The sequence below is a fragment of the Pongo abelii genome, chromosome 3 (genome assembly GCF_028885655.2).
Source record: "Pongo abelii isolate AG06213 chromosome 3, NHGRI_mPonAbe1-v2.0_pri, whole genome shotgun sequence".
Classification (NCBI taxonomy): domain Eukaryota; kingdom Metazoa; phylum Chordata; class Mammalia; order Primates; family Hominidae; genus Pongo; species Pongo abelii.
Genome location: NC_071988.2, coordinates 65,471,947 through 65,495,145, shown reverse-complemented (window position 1 = coordinate 65,495,145; position 23,199 = coordinate 65,471,947). Strand labels below are relative to the sequence as shown.

Sequence of the window (23,199 nt, the reverse complement as noted above, 5' to 3'; positions counted from 1 at the left end):
TTGTGCAGTAGAAAATTACTGAGTACATTTTAAGTGTTTTCATCACAAAAATGGTACATATATGAGGTAATGCATGTTGATTGGCTTGCTTTAGCCATTTCACAATATATACATATTTTAAAACATCATATTGTACACCATACATATATACAATATATATTTGTCAATTAAAAAAATAAAATTTGGGCCTGGCACAATGGCTCAAGCCCGTAATCCCAGAACTTTGGGAGGCTGAGACAGATCACGAGGTCAGGAGATCGAGACCATCCTGGCTAACATGGTAAAAACCTGTCTCTACTTAAAATACAAACAATTAGCCGGGCGTGATGGTGGGCACCTGTATTCTCAGCTACTCGGGATGCTGAGGCAGGAGAATGGCATGAGCCCCGGAGGCAGAGCTTGCAGTGAACTGAGATCGCGCCAGCCTGGGCGAGGCAGAGCTTGCAGTGAACTGAGATCGCACCAGCCTGGGCGACAGAGTGAGATTCCAACTCAAAATAAATAAATAAGTAATAAAATTTAAAACAATTTTATTTAGATGCATATTTATTGAGTTAAGTGATGTTAAAGATCAAGCAAACCAATGCAAAATTTATAAACAAAAGCTATGACAAGACTCCCATACAAGCAGCCACCAGCCTGGAGGCCCCACAGAGAAAAGTAAACACTTGCCTCTTAGTTTTCTAAATTCAAGGGTCTCCAGAGGTATTAACTACTTCTTAAGTATTCTTCTTAATATCCCTCCTAAGGGGAGTAAGAGGGGGCCTACTGGCTCATCACAGACCCAAAGGCCAAGAGAGATCCACAAATTCTTTTTTTTTTTTTTTTTGGGACAGAGTCTCGCTCTGTCACCCAGGCTGGAGTACGGTGGTGTGATCTCAGCTCACTGCAACCTCTGCCTCCCAGGTTCAAGCGATTCTCCTGCCTCAGCCTCCTGAGTAGCTGGGATTACAGGCATCTGTCACCACGCCTGGTTAATTTTTGAATTTTTGGTAAAGATGGGGTTTCACCATTTTGTTCAGGCTGGTCTTGAACTCCTGACCTCGTGATCCACCCGCCTCAGCCTCCCAAAGGGCTGGGATTACAGGCATGGGCCACCGCACCCGGCCAGGTTAGCTTCAAATTCTTAATCCTTGCCAATAAAATGTCAAGGGGTGGGAGGTGAAGGAATGTATATTAGGCATATGGTGACTAATACATACAACATATTTTTGGAAATGTTGGTTTCAACCTACTTAGGAAGCAGAAGTGTGGAGGCTTGAGAGCATGTGTTGAGGCCCACGCCTCCCTGATGTGGGGGCGTCCTCTCCAGAGAGCTGCTGTGGGCGCCTGTGAAGGACTCACTCAGAGGGTGCAGCTTAAAAAGGTGACTCACTTTCAGTCAGTTTTGGGTTCTCTCCTCACTGCTGTTTTCCAAATGTTCATCTCATTATCAGCTGAGTGTTCATCAAGCCTCTATCTCGGGCTTCTTTGAGGTGTGTGTGGGTCACACGGGCTGCATGGGCTAAGGGTGAATGAAATTCCCAGTCTGCTTCAGGCAGCTGAGGGGCACCTGTGTCATCTTTCTCCTGAAGACCTCACAGATTTCCAACAGTCACCTCCTAGCCCTTGCCCTTCCCCACATCCCTTCTGGCCTCACCATCAGATCCACACACCATCTTCTCCCTATTTTTAGAAACACTCTCAGACCCCAAACAGTCCTGGATGAGGGGATGAGGAGGACTGGCTGGGTTTTCACTTTTTCCCCAGAGGATGACTCCAGTGCTGTCTTCTGTCTCCCCACTCTTACTCCTGGGGTGGGCAGAATAATTATTCCCCAAAGATGTCCAGCTCCTAATCCTCAGAACCTCTGAGTATGTCACTGCATATGGCAAAAGGGACTTTGCAGATGTAATTAAGAATCTTTTGGCCGGGCGTGGTGGCTCATGCCTGTAATCCCAGCACTTTGGGAGGCTGAGGCGGGCGGATCACGAGGTCAGGAGATCGAGACCATCCTGGCTAACACAGTGAAAACACGTCTCTACTAAAAGCACAAAAATTAGCCGGGCGTGGTGGCGGGCACCTGTAGTCCCAAGTACTCTGGAGGCTGAGGCAGGAGAAAAGCATGAACCCGGGAGGCAGAGCTTGCAGTGAGCAGAGATCGTGACACTGCACTCCAACCTGGGCAACAGAGCCAGACTCCGTCTAAAAAAAAAAGAATCTTTTTTTTTTTTTGAGATGGAGTCTCGCTCTGTCACCTAGGCTGGAGTGCAGTGGTGCAATCTTGGCTTACGGCAGCCTCTTGCCTCCCGGGTTCAAGTAATTCTCATGCCTCAGCCTCCCAAGTAGCTGGGATTACAGGCTTGGGCCACCATGCCCAGCTAATTTTTATATTTTTAGTAGAGACAGGGTTTCACTATGTTAGCCAAATTGGTCTCAAACTCCTGATCTCAAGTGATCTGCCCGCCTCCACCTCCCAAAGTGCTGGAATTACAGGTGTGAGCCTCCATGCCCCGCGTAAATTAAGAACCTTGAGATGAAGGAGCCATCTTGGATTATCCAGGTGGGCCCAAGGTAATCACATGAGTTCTTATAGGAGGGAGGCAGGAGGCTCAGAGTCACAGAAGGAGATGTGAGGATGGAAGCAGAGGCCAGAGAGAGCCTGGAAGATGCTACGTGGCTGGCTCTGAAGATGGAAGAGGGGGCCACGAGCCAAGGAAGACAGGCAGCATCAGAAGCTGGAAGAGGCAAGGAAAGGGATTCTCCCCTGAAGCCAACAGGAATGCTACCCTGCTGACACCTCAATGTTAGTCCACCGAGACATACGTTAGACTTCTGACCCTCAAAACTGTATGATAACAAATTTGTTTTTTCTTTTTTTGAGACAGTCTCACTTTGTCACAGGCTGGAGTGCAGTAGTGCATCACAGCTCACTTCACCCTCGACTCCCAGGCTCAAGCAATCCTCCCACCTTAGCTCCCTGAATCACTAAGACTGCAGGCACACATCACCAGGTCTGGCTAATTTTTAAATTTTTTATAGAGATGGGGTCTTGCTATGTTGTCCAGGCTGGTCTCAAGCTCCTGGGCTCAAGTGATCCTCCTGCCTCAGCCTCTCAAAGTGGGATTACAGATGTGAGCCACTGTGCCCAGTAATTTGGATTGTTTTAAGTCACTAAGTTTGTGATTTGTTACAGCAACAACAAGAAATGAACACAGCTCCCCAGCACAAATGTGTAATTGCAACACATCAGGAACATGGGACTGTGGTGAGGGTAGAGGGGCTCTTTCTCCTCCTCATGCCCCTCATCCCCTTGCCCAGTATGGCTCCTACTCTCAAACCTGGCTCTGTGCCAATTCCTGTTGGCATCTACCTCGCCTTTGACTCCAGATCTACTTCTTTTCCACCAACGTCTCTCATACCTGGGCAAAACTTTCAGCAAAGGTCACAAATAGACTACCCTACCCACTCCTCCTTTAACCACATCTACTTCTGGGGAATGAGGGAGGTAGGGCATCCTAGTTTAAACACCAGCAATAACAGCTGCAACCCAAAAACCTGAGGTGGAAGCATCTGGCTCAACATCTTGGGGAGAAAAATGAATTCACTGACATAATGAGCGTGGAAAACATGTGCTAAGCATTACACCCAGGCCATTGCTTTTGATGCAAACTTCCACGTTAGAGTATCCATGCATGTCCCAAAAGACAAAGACTCAGATTCATGACCTAAGGTATGTGACCTTTAAAAAAAAAAATACCTGCACCTGCCTCTTGCCCTTGTCATGACAGGAACCAGGATAAACACCAGCTTCCAAATTTCCTCTTACAAAATAATTGTGGTATGATTGTTCACCCTTTATTAAGCACCTTAAATGTTCTCAATGCCCAGGAACATGACAATGTAAGTGGACAAAATGAGAGGCAGCCAGATGGAACAGGTGATGTCAGCCATCAGCAGCGGCAATCACACCAGAATTCTGCCACCAGTGTGGGTGTGTGTGTGTGGGTGTGTGTGTGCATGCGCAACTTAGTAACTTAGCCACAAAGTTAGCAGAACAAATTGCTTGGAGGACAAAAGTTTCCTAAATTTCTCCTTTTAAAACTTAATTGAGAACACCTCACACCTTCTCGAAGGACAGTTATGCCTTGTCAATTCCAATATAGAAGAAATTCTAATAATCAAGGGTCAAACTGGGGCACCTTTTTTTTCTTAGGTGAAAAAGCAAGCAGTGCCCATCAGGAAATCCTTTTGAGGCCCATGAGCCTCAGAGAAAGCTGCTCATACACCCTCTCTGGTATATTTCACATTTCAAAACATACACACATGAGATGAGCTGGTCGCAAAAGGACAAATACTATATGATGTCATTGATATGAAGCACTTAGAGCAGTCATATCCATGGAGACAAAAAGTGGAATGGTGGCTGCCAGGGACTGGGGGAAGGTGGAATGGGGAATTCGTGTTTAATGGATATGGAGTTTCCATTATGGAAGATGAAAAATTTCTAGAGGTGGATGCTAGTGATAGTTGCACAATACATGAAAGTACTTAATACCACTGAACAATATACTCATAGTGGTTAAAAATGGTAAACTTTATGTTACATTTTATTATAATTTAAAAAAATCCCATAAACACATACATACAACACAACTCCACCAAATGCTATTTCCTTACACTGAATTCATGATCATAAACACCTAGCTGTTTTTTTATTTTGAATGGATCATTTCATTGGTTGGAAGCCCTCAGGAGACTGGGGGACTGGGGGGTGGAGGGGTCCAGCTGTCCCCCTTGGGGGCGGGACTTCCCGGCTCACTGATGGGGGACCTACCTGGTTTGAAAGTGATGCTCGAGGTCGCAGCGCTGCAACACCTGGGTGCAGTGCTCCCTGAATGGGCAGGTCACCAGCAGCTTGTTGAGGAGTTTGTTGACCAGGATGCTGGACTTGTTGCAGTGCTGCAGAACCAGAGGCTTGCGGTCCATGGGACAGAAGTCCTTCTCCACCAGGAAGTTGGTGAGGCAGAGGGTGCAGTAGGTGTGTCCACATGGAGTGTCCAGGGGGTCCAGCAAAGCCTGCAGGCAGATGTGGCAGATGAGGTCATCATCCACTTCCTCTGGATAGCTGTAGAAGTGGTTTTCCTCCAGGGAGTGGGCTTGGCCACACACTGCACACAGGGGTTCAGGGTTGTTGGCAGACTCTGGCTGGTTCATGATGGATTGGAGAGCAGTGTAACAGGAAACTCAGTCACATAATATTTCCTCAGGAGCAAGTCAAGATCTAGGAGCCATCCACACACCTAAAAGAGAACAAGAAGGCTCAACTTTGCTTCCCAGCACATGAAAGTCTTATGCTTATGGTAGACATGAGACAGTGCTGCCAGTGCATGGAGAATTGAGCTATGATTCAGAAAGCCAGGGTTGAGTGTCCACTCTGGAGTGACTGACAGGACCTTGGGCAAGCCCCACGGCCTCCTCATGCCTCTGTTTTTCCACACATGCCAGTGGGAATGATGTCCACCTTTCATATCTGCACATTGGTGTGGTAAGAATCATTTGGGTAATATCTAGGAAATGCCTAAAGTAACTCTAAAAAATGTAATTTGTTAAGAAAATTAAATAGACCAGTGATTTGTAAATTTTTTGTCAGATCAGGACAAGAAAAACAAAAAAAAACAGTTAACACTGTGATGGCTTTCTTTTGTCTTTCTTCCCCATCTTTCTCCCAAACTCAGAAAAAGTAGGAGATCAGAGCTTTCAACTAAGTCATCTGAGAGAAAATAGTGCCGTTGAGCCTTTCATATTTTCACTATGATAAATGCACTGTTGTCTCCTGTATGCATTTCACTCTATTGGTCATTAGTGGCTAAGTGGGCTCTGGACACATTGCCTGGGTTCAAATCCCACCACTATGGGCCAATGATTTCAGACTCTGTTTTCACATCTGTAAAATGGGGATAATCACAGGCTACTTCATAGAACTCTTGTGAGGATGAAATGAGATATGATACATAAAGCTCTTAGATTTGCATCTACCACATACTAAGTGCTCAATAAATTTTACATGTATTTGTTACTGAATTCATTGTCTCTAGTCTAGCTCTGTTGGCCCAGAATCTGAAAGCTAGAGCTCCTATAAGGGGCTGTTAAGCTTTGTTCCAATAGGACTCTTTTATTCCATTAGATATATATATATTTTTTTAGACGGAGTCTTGCCTGTTGCCCAGGCTGGAGTGCAGTGGTGTGATCTCTGCTCACTGCAACCGCCACCTCCCAGATTCAAGTGATTCTCCTGCCTCAGCTTCCTGAGTAGCTGGGATTACAGGCACGCGCGACCATGCTTGGCTAATTTTTGTATTTTTAGTAGAGACAGGGTTTCACCATGTTGGCCAGGCTGGTCTTGAACTCCTGGCCTCAAGAGATCCACCCACCTTGGCCTCCCAAAGTGCTGGGATTATAGGTGTGAGCCCCCACGCCCAGCCTAGATATTTCTTTTAAATAGTAGAATACTATCACAATACATATTTTCCTTTAACACAGATAGGCGTCAACAATAATCAAGTTTTTCAACATGTTTGCTTTGCATCTAGGAAGTCTCTTGGGTAGACAGTCAATAAATAGTTTTCAAGCACCAACTCTAAGCTAGGTCATGAGTTGGATATGCAGACCTTTGAAAGAGACTTAAAGGATATGCTTCTGCCCTCAGGGAGTCCCCATTCGCTGCATCAGCTGGGGATCGGTGGCACCGACCCCAGCATCTGGGACCGACCCCCTAGGCTGGCTAATCAAGGAGGAAACAGCAGCAGTGTCTGCTGTGGGGGCCACAGCTCTGTCTTGCATCATCCTGGTGGTAGTCACAGTGGCTGAGTGAGTTTCTTGGGGGCCCAGCTTCCTCCAGAGGTGGAAGCAATGGCCCAGCTACTAGGGGACCTAAACAGGAGCATGGTCAGAAAGTTGATGAAGTTTGTGATCAGCAACCTGAAAGGGGAGGACTGCCGAGAGGCTGTGCAGTGTCTTGGGGTCAGCGCCAACCTGCCACAGGAGTGGCTGGGTGCCCTGCTGGCAGGCATGCACATGCTGCTCCAGCAGGCCCTCCATCTGCCCCCCACCAGCCTGAAGCCCAACACCTTCAGGGACCAGCTCCAGGAGCTCTGCATCCCCCAAGACCTGGTCGGGGACTTGGCCAGCGTGGTATTTGGGAGCCAGTGGCCCCTCCTTCATTCTGTAGCTCAGCAGCAGGGGGCCTGGCTGCCCCATGTTGCTGACTTTCGGTGGTGGGTGGATGTGACAATCTCCACCAGTGCCCCGGCTCGCTCCCTGCAGCTGAGGGTCCTGATGCAGCTGAAGCTTTCAGATGGGTTAGCATACCGCTTCGAGGTCCCCACAGCCAAGTTCCAGGAGCTGCGGTACAGCGTGGCCCTGGTCCTAAAGGAGATGGCAGATCTGGAGAAGAGGTGTGAGTGCAGCCTGCAGGACTGACCCCTCACATGACCAGTCCCATTCAGGTCAGGCTTGGACAGGCACCTCAGATGGTGCCAAAGTGCAGCTGACTCTTCCCAGGACAGCCCTGCCCTTCCCATGAGGCAGGCTCTTCATCCAGGTGCTTTTGTAGATCTTGTATTTTAGGTTGGGCATTTTCATTCTTCTGCCTTAAATCCCTGACCTCACAGAGCTGACATTCTAGTGGGGCTGAGGGGAGGGGAAACATTATAAAATAAATAATAAAAATAAATTTTTAAAAAAAGAATCCTGCCTCTTCCCTCAGCCCCAACTCAACTTTCCTCTTTTCCAAAAGTAAATTAAAAGACCTTATGCTTTCCACAAGAACATAAAGACACATGAATAACCTAAAAGGAAGTTAGCCACGTTTGGAAACAGCCCAGCAGTCATAAACTGTATTATATCTCTTTTCCAAATAAAGTCGGAGGTTGTTTGTACAAACATAGCCTTATCTCAAAAAGAAAATACATTGACTTCAGGCTTTCATTGAGTCAGCTTTGTTGTTTACATTTCTGTACTGCAGTAATATGCCTGAGAGGCCACTCTAGTGAAGAGGTTGCTGGTAAATGCCCTTAATATAAAAACATTTAGAAATTGTAGCATTTTATTTAGCATCAGATAGGATCACAGAAGGCAAAGATAGAGGGTGCAGGAGGGGGCAAAGTTGTTTCAAGGAAATCTGTATCTATGCAGCTGCTAATTGTCCTCAAGGCTGTTAGAAAGTACTGGAATCTCACAGGAAATACTTTAAGTGACACCAGAAACAGTTGAAAAACAAACATGAAAATGGAAATGGGCCACGCAAAAGATTATCATCTATAATCTATAGGGGAAAAATGGTTCACACAGGATGAACTAAAACTCTAGGTCTTTTAAAGCTTCTCTGTAGTGTTCTGCCATACAGTCCCACATGCTACAGTCTTGGTTATTCTTTCTCATGATGCTGTAGGGGAAGATAAATTCAGGCTGCAGTGAGGCCATACCACTGAAAATACAACTTCATGTTTCTGGGCCATTCCCTTATTGGTGAAATGGTGGCATTGGACCAGATTTTCGTTTTTCAAACTGTGCTGTGGAAGGCATCAGATGCTTCCAGATCTTCCAAGGGAGTGGAGATAGGAGGAAACCAAGGGGGAGCTTTGCCCACTCCTCCAGCTCTGCCATTACTATTATTATTATTATTTATTAAAGATGGGGTCTTGCTATGTTGACCAGGCTGGTCTTGAACTCCTGGCCTCAAGCAATCCTCCCATCTTAGCCTCCCAAAGTTCTAGGGTTACAGACGTGAGCCACCACACCCAGCCTGCCATATTCCTTAATGCATCAGGTTCCTCTTAATATTCTGTTCAAAGAATCCTAGCTTTTAAAAAAACTTGCAAACCACCAGACTAGATCGTGTACAACAGTCCCTTCCAGAAATAGAGTTCTATGATTCTGTGCTAATCAAGTGGGGTTTTTATGTTTTGTTTTGTTTTTGATGATTAGATGTTTGGGAAAAATCCTTTTTTCATCTAACAGTTCTTTGAACATTTACCATGCTCCAGGCACTGTGCTAGGGGCCTTATATTATAGTATATTACGTTATTCAATCCTCACAAATGGCATAGTTTTAGTTAGTCTTTTTTTTTTTTTTTTTTTAGCAGATGAGGAAACTGAAATGCAGAGGGTAAATAACTTGTCAATCACACCAAAAAAAGAAACAAAACGGGCAGGGGCTGTCTGACTCCAAGTTTTTGCTCCTACTTCCCTACTTTGTCTCCCAGCATCTTTCTTGATTATGGCTAGTCAGAATCCCAATAATGTAACTCATTAAATACAAGAGACCCAGGAAATTAGAAGGCTTTAAATCTCTTCAGGCTCTAATTGCAAGTAGAATCATGTGTCGCTTAATGATGGGGATATGTTCTGAGAGGTACATTGTTAGGCAATTCGGTCCTTGGGTGAACATCATAGAGTGCACTTACACACACCTTCATGATATAGCTGACTATACACCATATAGATGTGTAGTCTGTGGCTCTTGCGCTGCAAACCTGTACAGCATGTAAGTGTACTGAATACTGTAGGCAACTGTAACACAATGGTATTTATATATTTAAACATAGAAAAGATACAGTAAAAAGAGTATTTTAATCTTATGGGATTACCATAATATGTGGAGTCTCTCATTGACCAAAATGTCGTTATGGGGTCCATGACTGTAGATATGTCAAAGGTCTCTGAAGAAAAAGATTCCTTGATTTCACTGAGTGCTGAGGCAGAATGAATGGAATGGGGTAAGCAAAAATGGCAGATTTAGCTCCAACTCCAGTTTTCTTTTATCTTTTCCCTTCCTTTCTTTTTCTTTCTGAGAGCAATTTGAATTCCCTGGCACTTACCCATGTGGATAAACCAAATTCTTAATATAATGTTAATGTAAACACTGCTGTATGTATTTTCTGACTTTATTTTAGACTAAATAAAGCCTACATGAATAGAAACAGATTATGAGATAATTGACTGAACAAGCAGTTTTGGCTCTAAGGGAAAGAACTAGGTAGACTTAAAAAATATGATTAATATCTCCCTGGAGGTTCTTATTTGCAGTGTATAGCTTATAAACACGTATGATGTGTCACGTTTTCAGACATATCAGAGCCTTGCTGCTGAATGGAGAAGAAATTATCAAAAATCATTAAGCCTGAAAAGGTAAGCTAGTTTCTCCCACCAAAAGTAAGAGAGAGCGCCTGTCAGCTTTGTGTCCATATAAATTTACTGAATGTATCAGCCATCAGCATCTCTGGCCGTGACTGAAGCAAGTAGACAGAGCTGTGATACAGCGTTTTGGCAGTTTAGAGTAAGAAAGAGTAGTGGAGTTGACTGATTCCCTCCTTATATACGTGTATGATGGGTAGGGTGGAAATCTTACACTTTTTTGGTATAACCCTGTTGTGCCTTAGGAATCACCCTTTCCTTCTTCTTTCTGGTCTGGAATAGGACAGAAACCAGAGGTGATTTTTAGAGATATATGGAGCCAAAATCCCCAATCTAGTGCTGAAAAGCACCCAGAAAAATAAAAACCCCCATCTCTCTTTGCTCCTAATCCCTGCTTCCTTTCCTACCATTTTATTGTCTAGCCTAAAACCTGTATAGAAGCTTCTCTGCCTAATTCTCAAATTTTGAACTTCCTGGATGACAACAAAGACACATACCAGAGCAAAAGCCAGTCGGTGCTGCCCGCAACCAAGAGGGTCGTTCGAGATCGTATGTCTACTGTCACCGCACTAGACAGATTTAAGAACAGCCTTTGGAATACAGCCTGTTTGGAAGTGGAAACATTTCTGCATCAGGTAACTCATCAGAACAATGGGATCCTTGGTGTGCTATTGTCCTGCTAATTCTCCTTTCAATACACCCTGGCTTTATAGAAAATGGTTATCAGATGTAGTCGCCAGAATAAACCACATACTCCACTAGAAAGACAATTGGATAAATATAACATTTGGCATGCGGCACCGATAATTTTACCTGTTCTTCCCATTGAAAGGACAAGATTTGACCCTAAAGCATCTCTGAAATTGTTGCCTGAGTCATAGTTTTCTAGTAATAGGAGGAGGATTCCGTATTATGAAAAAGAATCTTTCTTTATAGTCACATGGCGGTGTGTCCTGCATTGGCACTTTAACCTTGTCAAAGATGAAACACTATAGCCACAGACTCTGAGTCAAAAGAAAGCCTGACAGATGAGAAAGGCCTTTATTACCTTGTAAAATAGATGATTCTGCCTTTGGATAGCTTTGATTAATAGAGGAAAAAGTCCACATAATGAGCAAAATTTTCCTTTCCTATACCTCACCTGCCCTTTCCACAAGTGCCACTGTTACCCTAGGAGCTCTTTAGAATATGTCTAACTTTTTAAGTCCTTTAATTATTTGAAGATAGATCCCATGTTCTCCCCCAGGGCGAGTAGCCTCGGGTTCAGTCAGTGTTTCTTCCACATCCAAATCTCTTCTGCAAGCTCCCCAATTTATCAGTGTCTCTCCTACAATGTATGGGTAGAATGAACTCCAAAACTCCAGGCCAGAGTGAAGTGAGGGAATCTGTTCCCTTGATGTGACTGCCAGACAGCCTGAAACTGCATCCACTTTCTTGTAGCAATAGCACACACTACTGCTATTACTGGAGTGGGTAGAGGAGGAGACACTGCCCTGAGGCCTGGAGAAAATAATTCTTGGAGGTGGTGGAGGAGGTATTTATCTTAAGAGTAAAAAGGTAGAAATGTAGAAGCTTTTAAAAACAAAAGCAATGGCTATGAATGCAGCTTAGAAAATGCAAAAATATGTAGTAGCATTAGGTGGATTTATATAAACAGAAGACAGTCTTCAGTGGCTAAACAGTTCGGTACTGGAACTCATAATGTATATCCAATCCTTAGGACCATTGCTATCTGGGGAATGTGGGGCTCTCTTATTTGCTTGTAAACATTCCTTTACTTTGATAAATCTCATTCCAAAATGTACCGACATAGTACATAACACAAGAAAAGGGAAATAAAAACCATTTAAACAAATGATAAATCAGACATAATTTTTCCCACCCAGAAGTACAAATACTGAAGAACTTCCACTGACATTCACAATAAATGAAAAAGTTTAAACAGTGACAGGCCACAAAAAACTGATGGAGAGGCAATGGGAGGAAATGAAGCCTGCAGCTCCAGGTGCTCCGTGTCCCCACCCCACCCCCAAAAGATCCACAAGTGCTTGAAAAATGAAAGTATCCAAGGAGGTATACTGGTCACCCGGGACCATGGCAGTTGTCCCCTTATCAGTTGCAGCCTGAGGCCAAAGGAAAAATGTATGTCCTGATATGTACATTTTTGTTTATTTTTTAATGGCTAATTTTTTTCAGATCATTAAGGAAGTTGAAAAATGTGGAAAACATGAAGAGTAGGTATATCAAAACTGAAAATATCAACTTAAGTTTAAATATTTTATTTATTCTCCAAACAATTTTAGAAATAGTTTTGTTTTCCTGGCTTTAAAGGAAACACACTCATCATTGTTTCCAAAAACCTTCCTCTTTGCTCACTGTATTAGTCCATTTTCATACTGCTATGAAGAAATACCCAAGACTGGGTAATCTATAAAGAAAAAGAGGCTTAATGGACTCACAGTTCCATATGGCTGAGGAGGCCTCACAATCATGGCGGAAGGCGAAGGAGGAGCAAAATCATGTCTTACATGGTGGCAGGCAAGAGAACATGTGCAGGGGAACTGCCCTTTATAAAACCAATATATCTCATGAGACTTATTCACTATCACAAGAATAGCATGGGAAAAACCCACCCCCATGATTCAATTACCTCCCATTATGTCCCTCCCACAACATGTGGGGATTATGGGAGCTACAATACAAGATGAGATTTGGGTGGGGACGCAGCCAAACCATATCACTCATCTTGTTTTTGATTGAGGAAATTGCCATGTTTGATCATTTCTCTTAACTAAGTGATGATCTTAAACAATTTCTAAATAACTTTAGCTTACTGATCTTGTCTTTATTTGAATACATTTTGATCTTTTGTTCATCACGGATTGTTTGCATTCATTTTGCATTTTTTCAAATATTGCATTCACATTAGGATTACTGAATTTTTTTTGCACCTTAAATTTTGCACCTGAAGGTGAGTGTCTCACTTGCCTCACCTTAATTATGAACTTGTCACTGTTATTTTTAGAAACCTAAGTAGGGAGAGTAGAATATCAAAACTGTGGTTTGGATGCAGCTCTGCTACCAACTACTTTTTTGAGTCTTGATATTTTCCTTTTACCTGACCTGGTGGCCAGCTAGCTACAATGACAAAACAGTAGAATTACAAACTCTTCCCAGGTGTGCCACTAAACTTCACCCAAGGTCAGAATTGACTGTTGCTTCAGCCGATTGTTACACTTGACAGAGACACACAGGTGAACAGTTTGCCGAAGGGTTCACAAGCAAGAGGAATGACTTGCTTCAAAGAAGCAAAGAATGTAACCTAGAGCCAGGTCTCACAAAAGATCACAAAATGACTGGATCCTGTAAGAGCTTTGTTTCATGAGTACATAAGCGAGCCCAGTCAAGTAATAAAGAGTTCTCTCCAGCAAGGACACTACATGGAATGTGACATTTTACAAACAGTGTGAGGCTCTGCCCTACTGTATTCATGTTTGCTTTGAATTTTTGCTCATTTAAAAGTTGTTCAAAATCTTTTACTCCCTTCAGCCAACCTCTTGTTTTACAGCATGTTTCAAACACACAAAGGCTAACTCTATATCAGATTATTTCCGAGGTTACTTTTAGCTTCAAGAAAATGAGCTTAAGTTTTTTTGTTTTTGTTTTTGTTTTTTTAATTGTTGATGTTGCTTTAAAATTTGGATTAAGCTCCATGTGGCAGAATGGTTGCTTAGTTTCAAACTGGTCACTGGGGTGACAGCTCAGTGCAAAAATCACAATCTCAGTCAGAAACACCATCCTGGACCACGAACAGCAGAAATATACCCACAGAGGAACCAAACGGACCAGCGCCTGCCAATTCTTCAAATGGTGGCCTCATCTCTCTTTCTAAAATAATTCACCCAGCAGGCATGTCTGCCCAACTACTGCCCTGGCCCTAGCTGTAACTCCTAAATCAGGTTACTGGGGGGAAAATAATTGCCAAAGTTAGGGCAAAGTCTATCTTTCTGTATTAAACAAAGCAAATGTACAATTACATTTTAAATTTTAGATAAATTTAGTAAGACTTGACAGTATCGATAATGTGCCATCAAACTCTTACAGCAATTTTATAAAGGCCAATTGTAAATGAACATACACAGAGGATGGACAGTGTTCTGTGGGCTATTCCTTGGCTTACAGACTCTCATGTAATAGGGAAGAATTAGGAGCATTAATGACCTGGATAAAAATGGTCACACATGGAATAAAATTATCTTCAAACTAAGAACCTGGGTTGGAAGTGGGGGGTGATGTGTCTGTGTGTGCGTGATGGGGGGCAAATACACTGCAGAGGAAAGAGAGGGGAGGCAGGTGCTTACAGGCTGCTGCCAAGGTCGTGGTTAGCTCTGCTTCTGCTTAACTTCTAAATCAATGATCTCAAAGAGGGACTAAGCCACTCATTAATGAATCTGTGAATGACATTAGCCTGTATAGCATTGCAAACACCCAAAAATACAGAAAAAATAAAACCCTTTTAAATGGTCTTTAAAGAGGTCACAAACATGTCAAGAAATTACAGGAGAATTGAACTAAAGCGAGACCATGTAATACATCTGGAGTCAATAAAAGAGGACATAGATGTTCAGAATGTGGGAAAAACAAGGGAAGTGGTTAAGCGAAAAGAGTCCCAAGTGGCTAGCCAATTAGACGCAAGTTTTAGAAGTCAGGGAATGCCTTTCATAAGCAGGTTAGAGAAGAGTGTTCCTTCTCTTGACAAGATTTTACCACCTTTCCCCTGGGGTGCCATACTTGGGTTTGTTTGTAAAAACTCTGTAACAGAAAAGATGTCCTTCCATTTCCTAGTCCATAAACATGATGAAATAGAACTGATCCCCTGCAAACAACAACAACAACAACAAATGAAGGCAAAGTATTTTTGCATTGATTCGGAGCTCTGTTCATCCTAGGAGTCACCAAGGATCCCGGGAAGAGCTGATATCAGAGGGGTATGGAAAAGAAGCAAACTGACATTCTTTCATCCAAAGCTGAAAAACAATTTCAAAAAGTGTTTATGTGTGTGTGGTTGTTTGTTTGTTTGTTTGTTTTTTTAAACAGATAACGAAGTTTTACGGAGGGAAGGACAAGATGAGGAAAGATTTGAATTCTCAACATTTTCCTGCTGTGTTTCAATTCTACACGGGTCATGGCTTTGCCTAATCCATGCCTGGGATTGGCCTTAAACTCTGTGGGAGTTCCCGTAGGGAATTCCATTTCATCTCCAATACGTTTAACTCTAATTATGAAAACAGAGTTTATCCATAGGAAAAAAATGTAAAAACACTGCAAGAGAATACACAATACATGGCAATGTGTATAATGCCCCAAGACAGGAGCCATGGACAAGCTTTGGAGGAGAGACAATAGAGTGTGTGTGTGGTCCAGAACAATCAAGGAAAGTTAATGGGATAGATGGTCCTTGGGAAGGATCATGAATGATAAATGCGATCTGGACAAGTGGGAAGTAATCCAGGTGAGAAGAACTTGAGCAAATGTGTCAATCAAGGAAGAGTAGTGATCTCTTGATGTGACCCACATGACGACCTGTAAGTGAGGTTTTAAAATGATTTATTTAGAAGTCATAGGATTTTGATTGGGTAAGGAACTTAGATTTTCACCAAGTAGAAAAATCCTCTTTTCAAGATCCCTACAGGACCTACCAGCTTCTACTGGAAACACTTCCACTGAGGGAGAACTGGTCAGTTTTTCAAATAGCTAAATGCTTCCCACGTTACTTTGACCTTTGGCCTTGTTCTGCCTTTCAGTGTAACATATATCACATTTGCTTCCTCAAAACATGACACACACATCCCCAAATTAAAGACAGCATTGGGTGGTTTCTCCCTTGTTTTTCTCTTTGTCTTTGGTTCTTTCAGTTGTCTTCCCGGGTAGTCCAGGTGGTGGTAAAAGATCTACCCAGGATGCCTTCTAGTTTGTTAAGATCCCTTTGAAAACATGTACCTGGAAGTGAAGTTATCCTGTTTTGGTTTGGAGGACTCAGGATTCAGTGGAGTGATCACTTCCTTAACCAGGATACTATGTGTCTACTAATGCAATCTAATATATACTGTTTTGTCTTATTAGATATATCACACTGTTGACTGGAAGAACTCAGTAGGCCTTTAGAGTACAAAACACTTACTACTGTGGCATGGACATAGAAATAAATGAAGGTAATGATGATGGCTGCCAATTCTGACTCTCCTTGCCTGTACTTTGCTCAGTATTTCAGCCTCCAAGCGGACAAGAAATCTCTCCATAAGTAGTTGGAAGAGCTTGTGTATATGGTTGTCAGCTGGGGATACAGTTGGTAGAATGAGGGTCCCTGCAAAAGATATATCCATGTCTTAACCCCAGAACCTGTGACTATGACCTTACAGGAAAACGATCTAAAGAAGATGTCATGAGGTTTAGGATCTTGAGATGAGATCATCCTGGATTATCTGAGTGGGTCCTAAATCCAATGACAGATGTCCTTAGACACTTATAAGACAGGAGGAGAAGACACAAATGCAGAGGAGAAGGTGATGTGAGGAGAGAGGCAGAGATTGGAATTATGCACCCACAAGCTAAGGAATGTCTAGAGCCACTAGAAACTGAAAAAGACCAGAGAAGACCCTCTCCTGGAGCCTTCAGAGGAGTGTGGCCCTGCTGTTACCTTTATTTCAAACTTCCAGCCTCCAGAACTGTGAGACAATAAATGGGAGTTGTTTTAAGCCGCCAAGTTTATGGGTATTTGTTATGGCAGCCCTAGAAATACAGAGGCTACATATTTCCAAGGGTATTCCTGCAGGAATGGGGTGAACACTCCCAGCGATCCTTTCCAACACTTCTCTATAGGGCTTAGAAATAGGCAAAAATATTTGGAGATGGCAGCCACTTAGATTGCTACATATATAGCAACTCTACCCTATTAGAAAATGTATTAATTTCCCTTTAATTCATTAATAAGTTAGAATACAGATGCCTTCAGAGATGACTGTTAGACTAAATCTGCAAAGGGCCTCAAGGGGAAAAAAAAGGCCACAGATAGAATGGCTGAGTGTGTGTATGTTGTGGAAGATGTAATATAAGTCTGACAATCACATTTAATGAGGAGTCTGAAAACACATGATGACTCACGTATTAATGCTAGTATGCAGGAACTTAAACATGCCGCGCTCTATTCAGAAAAGGCCACGTGACTGTCAAAAGCAGTCATAAACACGTTATGCAAATCATCTCAGCAGATAGCAATGACATATTTAGACCTCCCCATCATGCATGTGCTGTTGTGCCAAGAGGCTATTAAAGAAAATTCTTGGAGAGTTTCGACTCTGCTGCTGGTGAAGTCTTTTGTGTGGCTGTGACAAATGCATCAAACACAAGAAGCAAATAAGAGTCACTTGAAAAAACTCGTGGAGTCTAAGTCCACATATTCCAAGTCACAAATTAGTGATGTTACCAAAAATGTCCCCGGTTAATTGGGATAGAACTTGTGTACTAGTCAACTTACCATGCCAAGAAACTTGGCTTTCTAGAGCAGAGAGAAGTTCTTTCAGATGGGTAGACGAAGAAGGGCAGAGGCAAAGAGAATAAGAGTAAACAGATGATTGTAAAAACTGCAAATCTCAAATTGGTGGATCATCTTGTCTACCTTCTACCTGAGGCAGAAATTCTTTTTAGAATATAAAATAAAAAATAATGATTATTACTATTTAATGAGCAGTTTGCAATATGCAAGATACTGCGCTGGGTATTCAACATGTTTTTTCATTTAATCTAAAATAATCCTATGAGATCATTAAGGTAATCTTCACTTTACAGATGAGTGTATGTGCAGCTGAAAAACAAAAATCCTCTTTGTCATTCATTTATTAATTCATTCACTCATCCAGCAAACATACACCATGCACTAAATATGCCAAAAAAAAAAACAATCACCTTTAGTGACAAGAAACTCAGTATCCCAAAACGCAACCTACTACATTTTCGGACAACTCTAATTCATAGAAAGTTCTTCCTCTTACTGATCTGAAGTGTGTATCTGTGTAACTAACCAAATAGGTCACTGTGGTGTCCTCATGTCACACAGAACAAAATGGAGGAAATGGTAAACATAGAAAGTTTACGGGAGACAACCAACATTTTCTGTTCCTGATTTCAGCTCAGTGTAGTTTTCCACATTTTATGTTTTTTTATGGTTTTCATGTCAACCTTATTCTTTGGGGATAGTTAGCGATTAAATCCTATTAACCCAGGAACAGTGACACAGTCTTCCTTCCAAACAGTTTTGAAAAGCCTTTCATACTTTGGAGGCATTGTCAGGACAATAAATTTGCCAACTACATAAAACGGAGTCTATGTAATGCCAGTACATAAATATCAGGAGTAGTTATATGCTACTGGGAAGTCCATGAATACTGAGGCAATGAGGAGGACACACTTTAGAGCATCTCTTATCTGTCCTCACCTTGCCAGCATCTTACAGATGGCATTTTGAGTAGTCAAGATCGTATCCTGGTCAACAGAGTGAAAGGAAAAAAAAAGTAGTCAAGATCCCACCAGACCCTATTTTCTCCACTTTAAGTGAAGAATTCAAATATAGAAAGGAAGTCTTAGCCAAGGTCTTGGAGACAAGGACACAGTGACAGGTGAAGCCAGGAAATCACTGCTCCAGGAAGACCCACTGTTTACTCACATCACAGAAGCCCACTCCCCACAGGTTTATGAAAGACTAGGCATTTTCACTGGCAGCCACTCTACCCTGGAACTCCAAGAGAAACAACACAATCTTTGCTAACAGGTTTTCCTCCTCTGCCTTTGGGAGCCTTTTGGGAAATCTTTTTTGCTCAGTCTTTGGCCCTCAACGTACTACCATTTCCACCATTATTATATCCAGATAGTAGCATGACCTAAGATGTCTAACTGTAAGCAATATAAAAATGTTTTAAAATAATATAACAATAGTTAACACTCACTGAACATTTAAAATACACCAGGCACTTTCCATGTAATTATTTCAATTATTCCTCCCAACAGCACTGAGTCTGGGAAGTATTTCATTTCCCAGGTGATGAAACCAAAGCAAAGTAATATTAAGGAACTTATTTAGGCTAGCAACTACATGGTAGAACTGGGTCTGATACACAGACCTGTCTGATACTATCAACTATGCCTTCTTTTCAAGAAAATAATACTAATAACGAGTAACACTGTGGCAGGTGCCATTCCAAGCACTTTACACATTTCAACCCATTTCATCTTCATGATAACCCTATTACACAGCTGATGAAAGCAGGTTAAAGAATCTGTCCCAGGTCACACAGGTAGCACATGGTAGATCTGGGTTTTGAAAACCCAGGTAGGCAGCCTGATGCCAGAGACCAGACCACTATTCTAAAGCAGTAGCATTGCCCCACCTAGAATGGAATGAATAGGATTTATATTTTCTGGTGAGGCACCACCCAGTCCCCCCAGTCAGTCTGACCTACCCACCTAGACATGCAGCCCACCTTGCTTCAGTTGTAAGGACAGAGGGGGCCTGTGAAGTACACCATTTTAGCGTCCTTTGGGGAAAAATGTAGCTAAGGAAACTGACATGCAGGAGGGTTGAGTTTCTCCCTTAGGGCTCCGTAGGCAAGCTAGTAAAACAGTAGAACCCACTCACCTCAATCCACTAATCCCTTACACTTGAATGATGAATATTTGTGGTATCACTGAAGGGCGAGACCCAGAGAAGTGACCAGGGCCCTGGGCACACAACTAGTCGTATGCAATGGCTCAAGTTCATCCAAGGGCACGGGGTATTCCATGACGAGGCCAATCACATCCAATGGGTCATGAACCTCCTTCTATGGTACAATGAGGCTCCAAACCAGGGGCTTCCCCCACCAGAGGCTCGGCATGAACCCTCACTCTGGTTAGGGAGAAGGGTGTTTATCTGTGAGACCGGAGGGGACCAAACACCCGGTCTGCCCTGGAGATAGCACGACTGACAGCAAAAAGAACTCTCTGCCAAGTCAGATTACAGCAATGATGACTGGACATTTCCCCCGAAAGGTCCATGGAGAATCACATTTTGTGGGTCTGTTGCAGGATGACAGCCTTAGAGTGAGAAAAGGAAGAAATCACAGCCGGCCAGCAACTCCTAAAAGCTTTGCCTGGGAGGCTAGCGGAGACAAATCTGCCCACCTTGTTTAATGACATTGTTTAAGCATTCTCCCGCCTGTTTTCTTTTTCCAAACTGTTAACGTTGAAGTTAATTACCTACAATTAATTACAATAACAAGAACTATCAAGGTTCCTACAATTGCAACCACATATGATCTTTATCTTGATAGAGTCAGACTCTCCTCCAAGCAACCTAGGAAAATTCCTTCCAAAGGAAGAACCTAGCCTCAGTTTAGCACCAGTTAGCACCAGGCACTGGTCGCTGGATGCTAACATACATTAGCTACCTCATTTACTTCTCACAACCCCATTAGATCATGGGGATTATTATCTCCCATCTTACCGATGAAGAAACTGAAAGTCAGAGAAGTAACTTGCTCAAGGATGTAAATGAAGGAGATTGCACATTTTTCCATCAGGCCTATGTCCACTTGAACCAATGGGTGGGGTTACCACAGGAACTCTGGACAGGACTTGTGTGTAAATTACCCAACAGACCAACTGCATTCTAGTCAATCTGACTCTGAATTGCAGTCTTTGTCACTTCTTTCCTTTCTTCTACCTGGGGGTACAGTGTCTACAGCTTTGTTCCTTTAATACTCAGACATGCTGACATACAGTGATGAAATGATTTATTTAATCATAAATTAACTACTGTGAAAAGCACTAATCAACCATGGTAAACCAGAGGCAATGTAATCTTGAGGAGAGGTTTAGATGCACTTTTATCCAGAAGATCCAAGCTTTGAATCAAGTGAGAACCTTACTAAGAGACAAGTGGTAGCCAAACCCCACCCCCTAAACTCACAAGTTTGGGGAAAATAATAAACGAAGGTCAGTTAAGAAAGAACAATACGGGCCTCCAAACAGTAAGACAGAAATTGTCAACAAGAACTGGGCAGATTCTTAGTGGTGACGAACAACTGTCTGTCTAAGGCAAAAATGATCTCAGCTTGTTTCAATTCATACCTTTGGAGAATTTACATGCACTTTGTATTTCTGGGTGGATGAACAGGAGCATAATTCCTAACAGATTATTCCCTTGCAAACTTCTGCTAACTTAAATCTCAGAAAAACAGCTCATGATGGAATCTAGAATGAAGTGTCTTGCAGATTTATTTCTTTTTCCAGTTTTTCCAGCTCATCCCAGCAGACAGTTGAGCTTAAAAATGGTTTCCTTTCTCTGACAACAATATTGGCTAAAGAGTTTGACTATTGGGCTGTCAAGAACAGAAGTAGTAGAGGCTGTGTGATCAGGATTAAGAAAACAAAAATGGATCCTAGAGGTAAAATTACTTTAAAAGCCAGGTCCTGGCAGAACAATTTCCTCGGTATATTTGCTATTAAAAGAAAAAGAGACAGAAAAAGCCAAAGAGGTCCAAAAAATTAAAAATCAGACCTGAAGTCACATTCTTGCGGCAGTGAGGGAATTAATCCTTACTGTAACCAAAGGTCAGCAGGCAGCCAGTCCAGGTCTAAATGTAAACAAATTCTAAATGCACACTGCAAAGTCGTATTTAAAAGAGTGTTCAACAAAGAGCAAAGAAAATGGTAAACTTCTTCAGAGAAGAGAGGAAAACTGTAACGGACAGCTTCTGAACAGGGCAACAGAATTTGCCCTGAGGAACAGGTTTTCAGGGGGAAAGAAAAAAAAACTAGGGACACCTCACAGGTTTAGATCAAAATACAGGGGGGAAAAAAAGGAAAAATAAGAACTCTGAATCCAGTCTGCACTGGCCTCCTAGCCCCCGTTAAATGGGCTGAACAGATCTGCACCTTCGAGCTAAGTTTCAAAACAAAAGCCTTCACTCTACTTCTCTTTAAGTTGTTGTTGTTGTTTTAATCAGATCAAGTACAAGGACAAGCACAGGCTGGATTAATGATCAGAGAAACAAAAAAGATTAAATATCTGGCCTGGGAGAAGTTTATTGTGCAACTAGAATGTCAAAGGCATCTCTCTACTCTTCTCTCTCAAAAAAGCTTCTCCCTCTGGGGCAAACACTAGCGACAAGCCATTCAGCTTGTATTTTTTCATTCAAATTCCGTGTTCAGAGCCCTCAGGGGCCAGTGATCTAAATGCCAAGAGAGAAAAATGGAGGGTTTCAACTCACCTCTTCAAGCGACTGTCTGGGGCTCTCCAAGCAGCAGCAGGCAGGCAGCTCTCATCCCCTGTGGGTGAACCGAGCAGCTCCTTGGGCCGCCGGAGTTGTGACCAGCCTCAACTTCGGTGAACAGGTGCCTGGAGGAAGGAGGACGGCATTGGTCGCTCCAGACCAGGAAATGGGTGACATCACGGAAGCCCCGACAGATAAAGCATTGCTGAGACCTTAGGGATTGAAACAGTCAGGAGGCCCCGCCCACCTGTCATTTACCTGAATACCTGCAAGCAGGTAGGTGGCGTCTCTTTGTGGACAAATGAATCAGTTAGAGCAATTTGCCAGGTGGAATTTACTTTCTTTCCTGAGCACAGCACGTGTCCAGCCCCGTGTTCAGATCTGAAGTCAAATGCCTGGTTGTTTCCCAGGCCCTCCCCTTTCCCCATATCTGCCCACAAAGGAGTTAAAAGGGAAGTTTAAACACCAAAATGAGACAGTAATTTAGCAGACACAAAAAGGAAGAGTGTGAAGCCCAACTGCTTAGAAATATCTGAGGTGCCTTTTTGAACGGCATCCATTTGAACACCAAGTGTTTCTCTAATTCCAATAAAATGACAAATTTAAGGTGACATTTCCAATTCATCTTTTAAACAATTTTAAATAGGATACCTGTCAGCAGTTTCAAAGTGGTTTTCAAATACTTTTGCCCTACCCCCTCCCCTGCCCAGAATTTTTA

The 23,199-nt window shown here is 42.7% G+C and overlaps 2 protein-coding genes across 2 annotated transcripts in view; one reads left to right on the top strand and one right to left on the bottom strand.

Annotated features, from left to right (window-relative positions):
* Positions 1 to 22,600, bottom strand: part of LNX1 (ligand of numb-protein X 1) — a 141,292-nt gene extending 118,692 nt beyond the window's left edge. Inside the window, exons 1-2 of the mRNA XM_009240016.3 lie at positions 22,479 to 22,600; positions 4,817 to 5,282 (exon numbers count right to left, since the gene is read on the bottom strand). Of these exons, the coding sequence (XP_009238291.1) occupies positions 4,817 to 5,196 (380 nt within the window). The 5' untranslated portion in view covers positions 5,197 to 5,282; positions 22,479 to 22,600. The remainder of the gene's footprint in view (positions 1 to 4,816; positions 5,283 to 22,478) is intronic.
* On the top strand, positions 6,643 to 7,534 carry LOC103890430 (COMM domain-containing protein 5). The gene is given in 1 exon segment (XM_009240034.4): positions 6,643 to 7,534. A coding segment is annotated over 1 exon segment (819 nt). The 3' UTR covers positions 7,462 to 7,534.
* Positions 22,601 to 23,199: the final 599 nt, after the last annotated feature.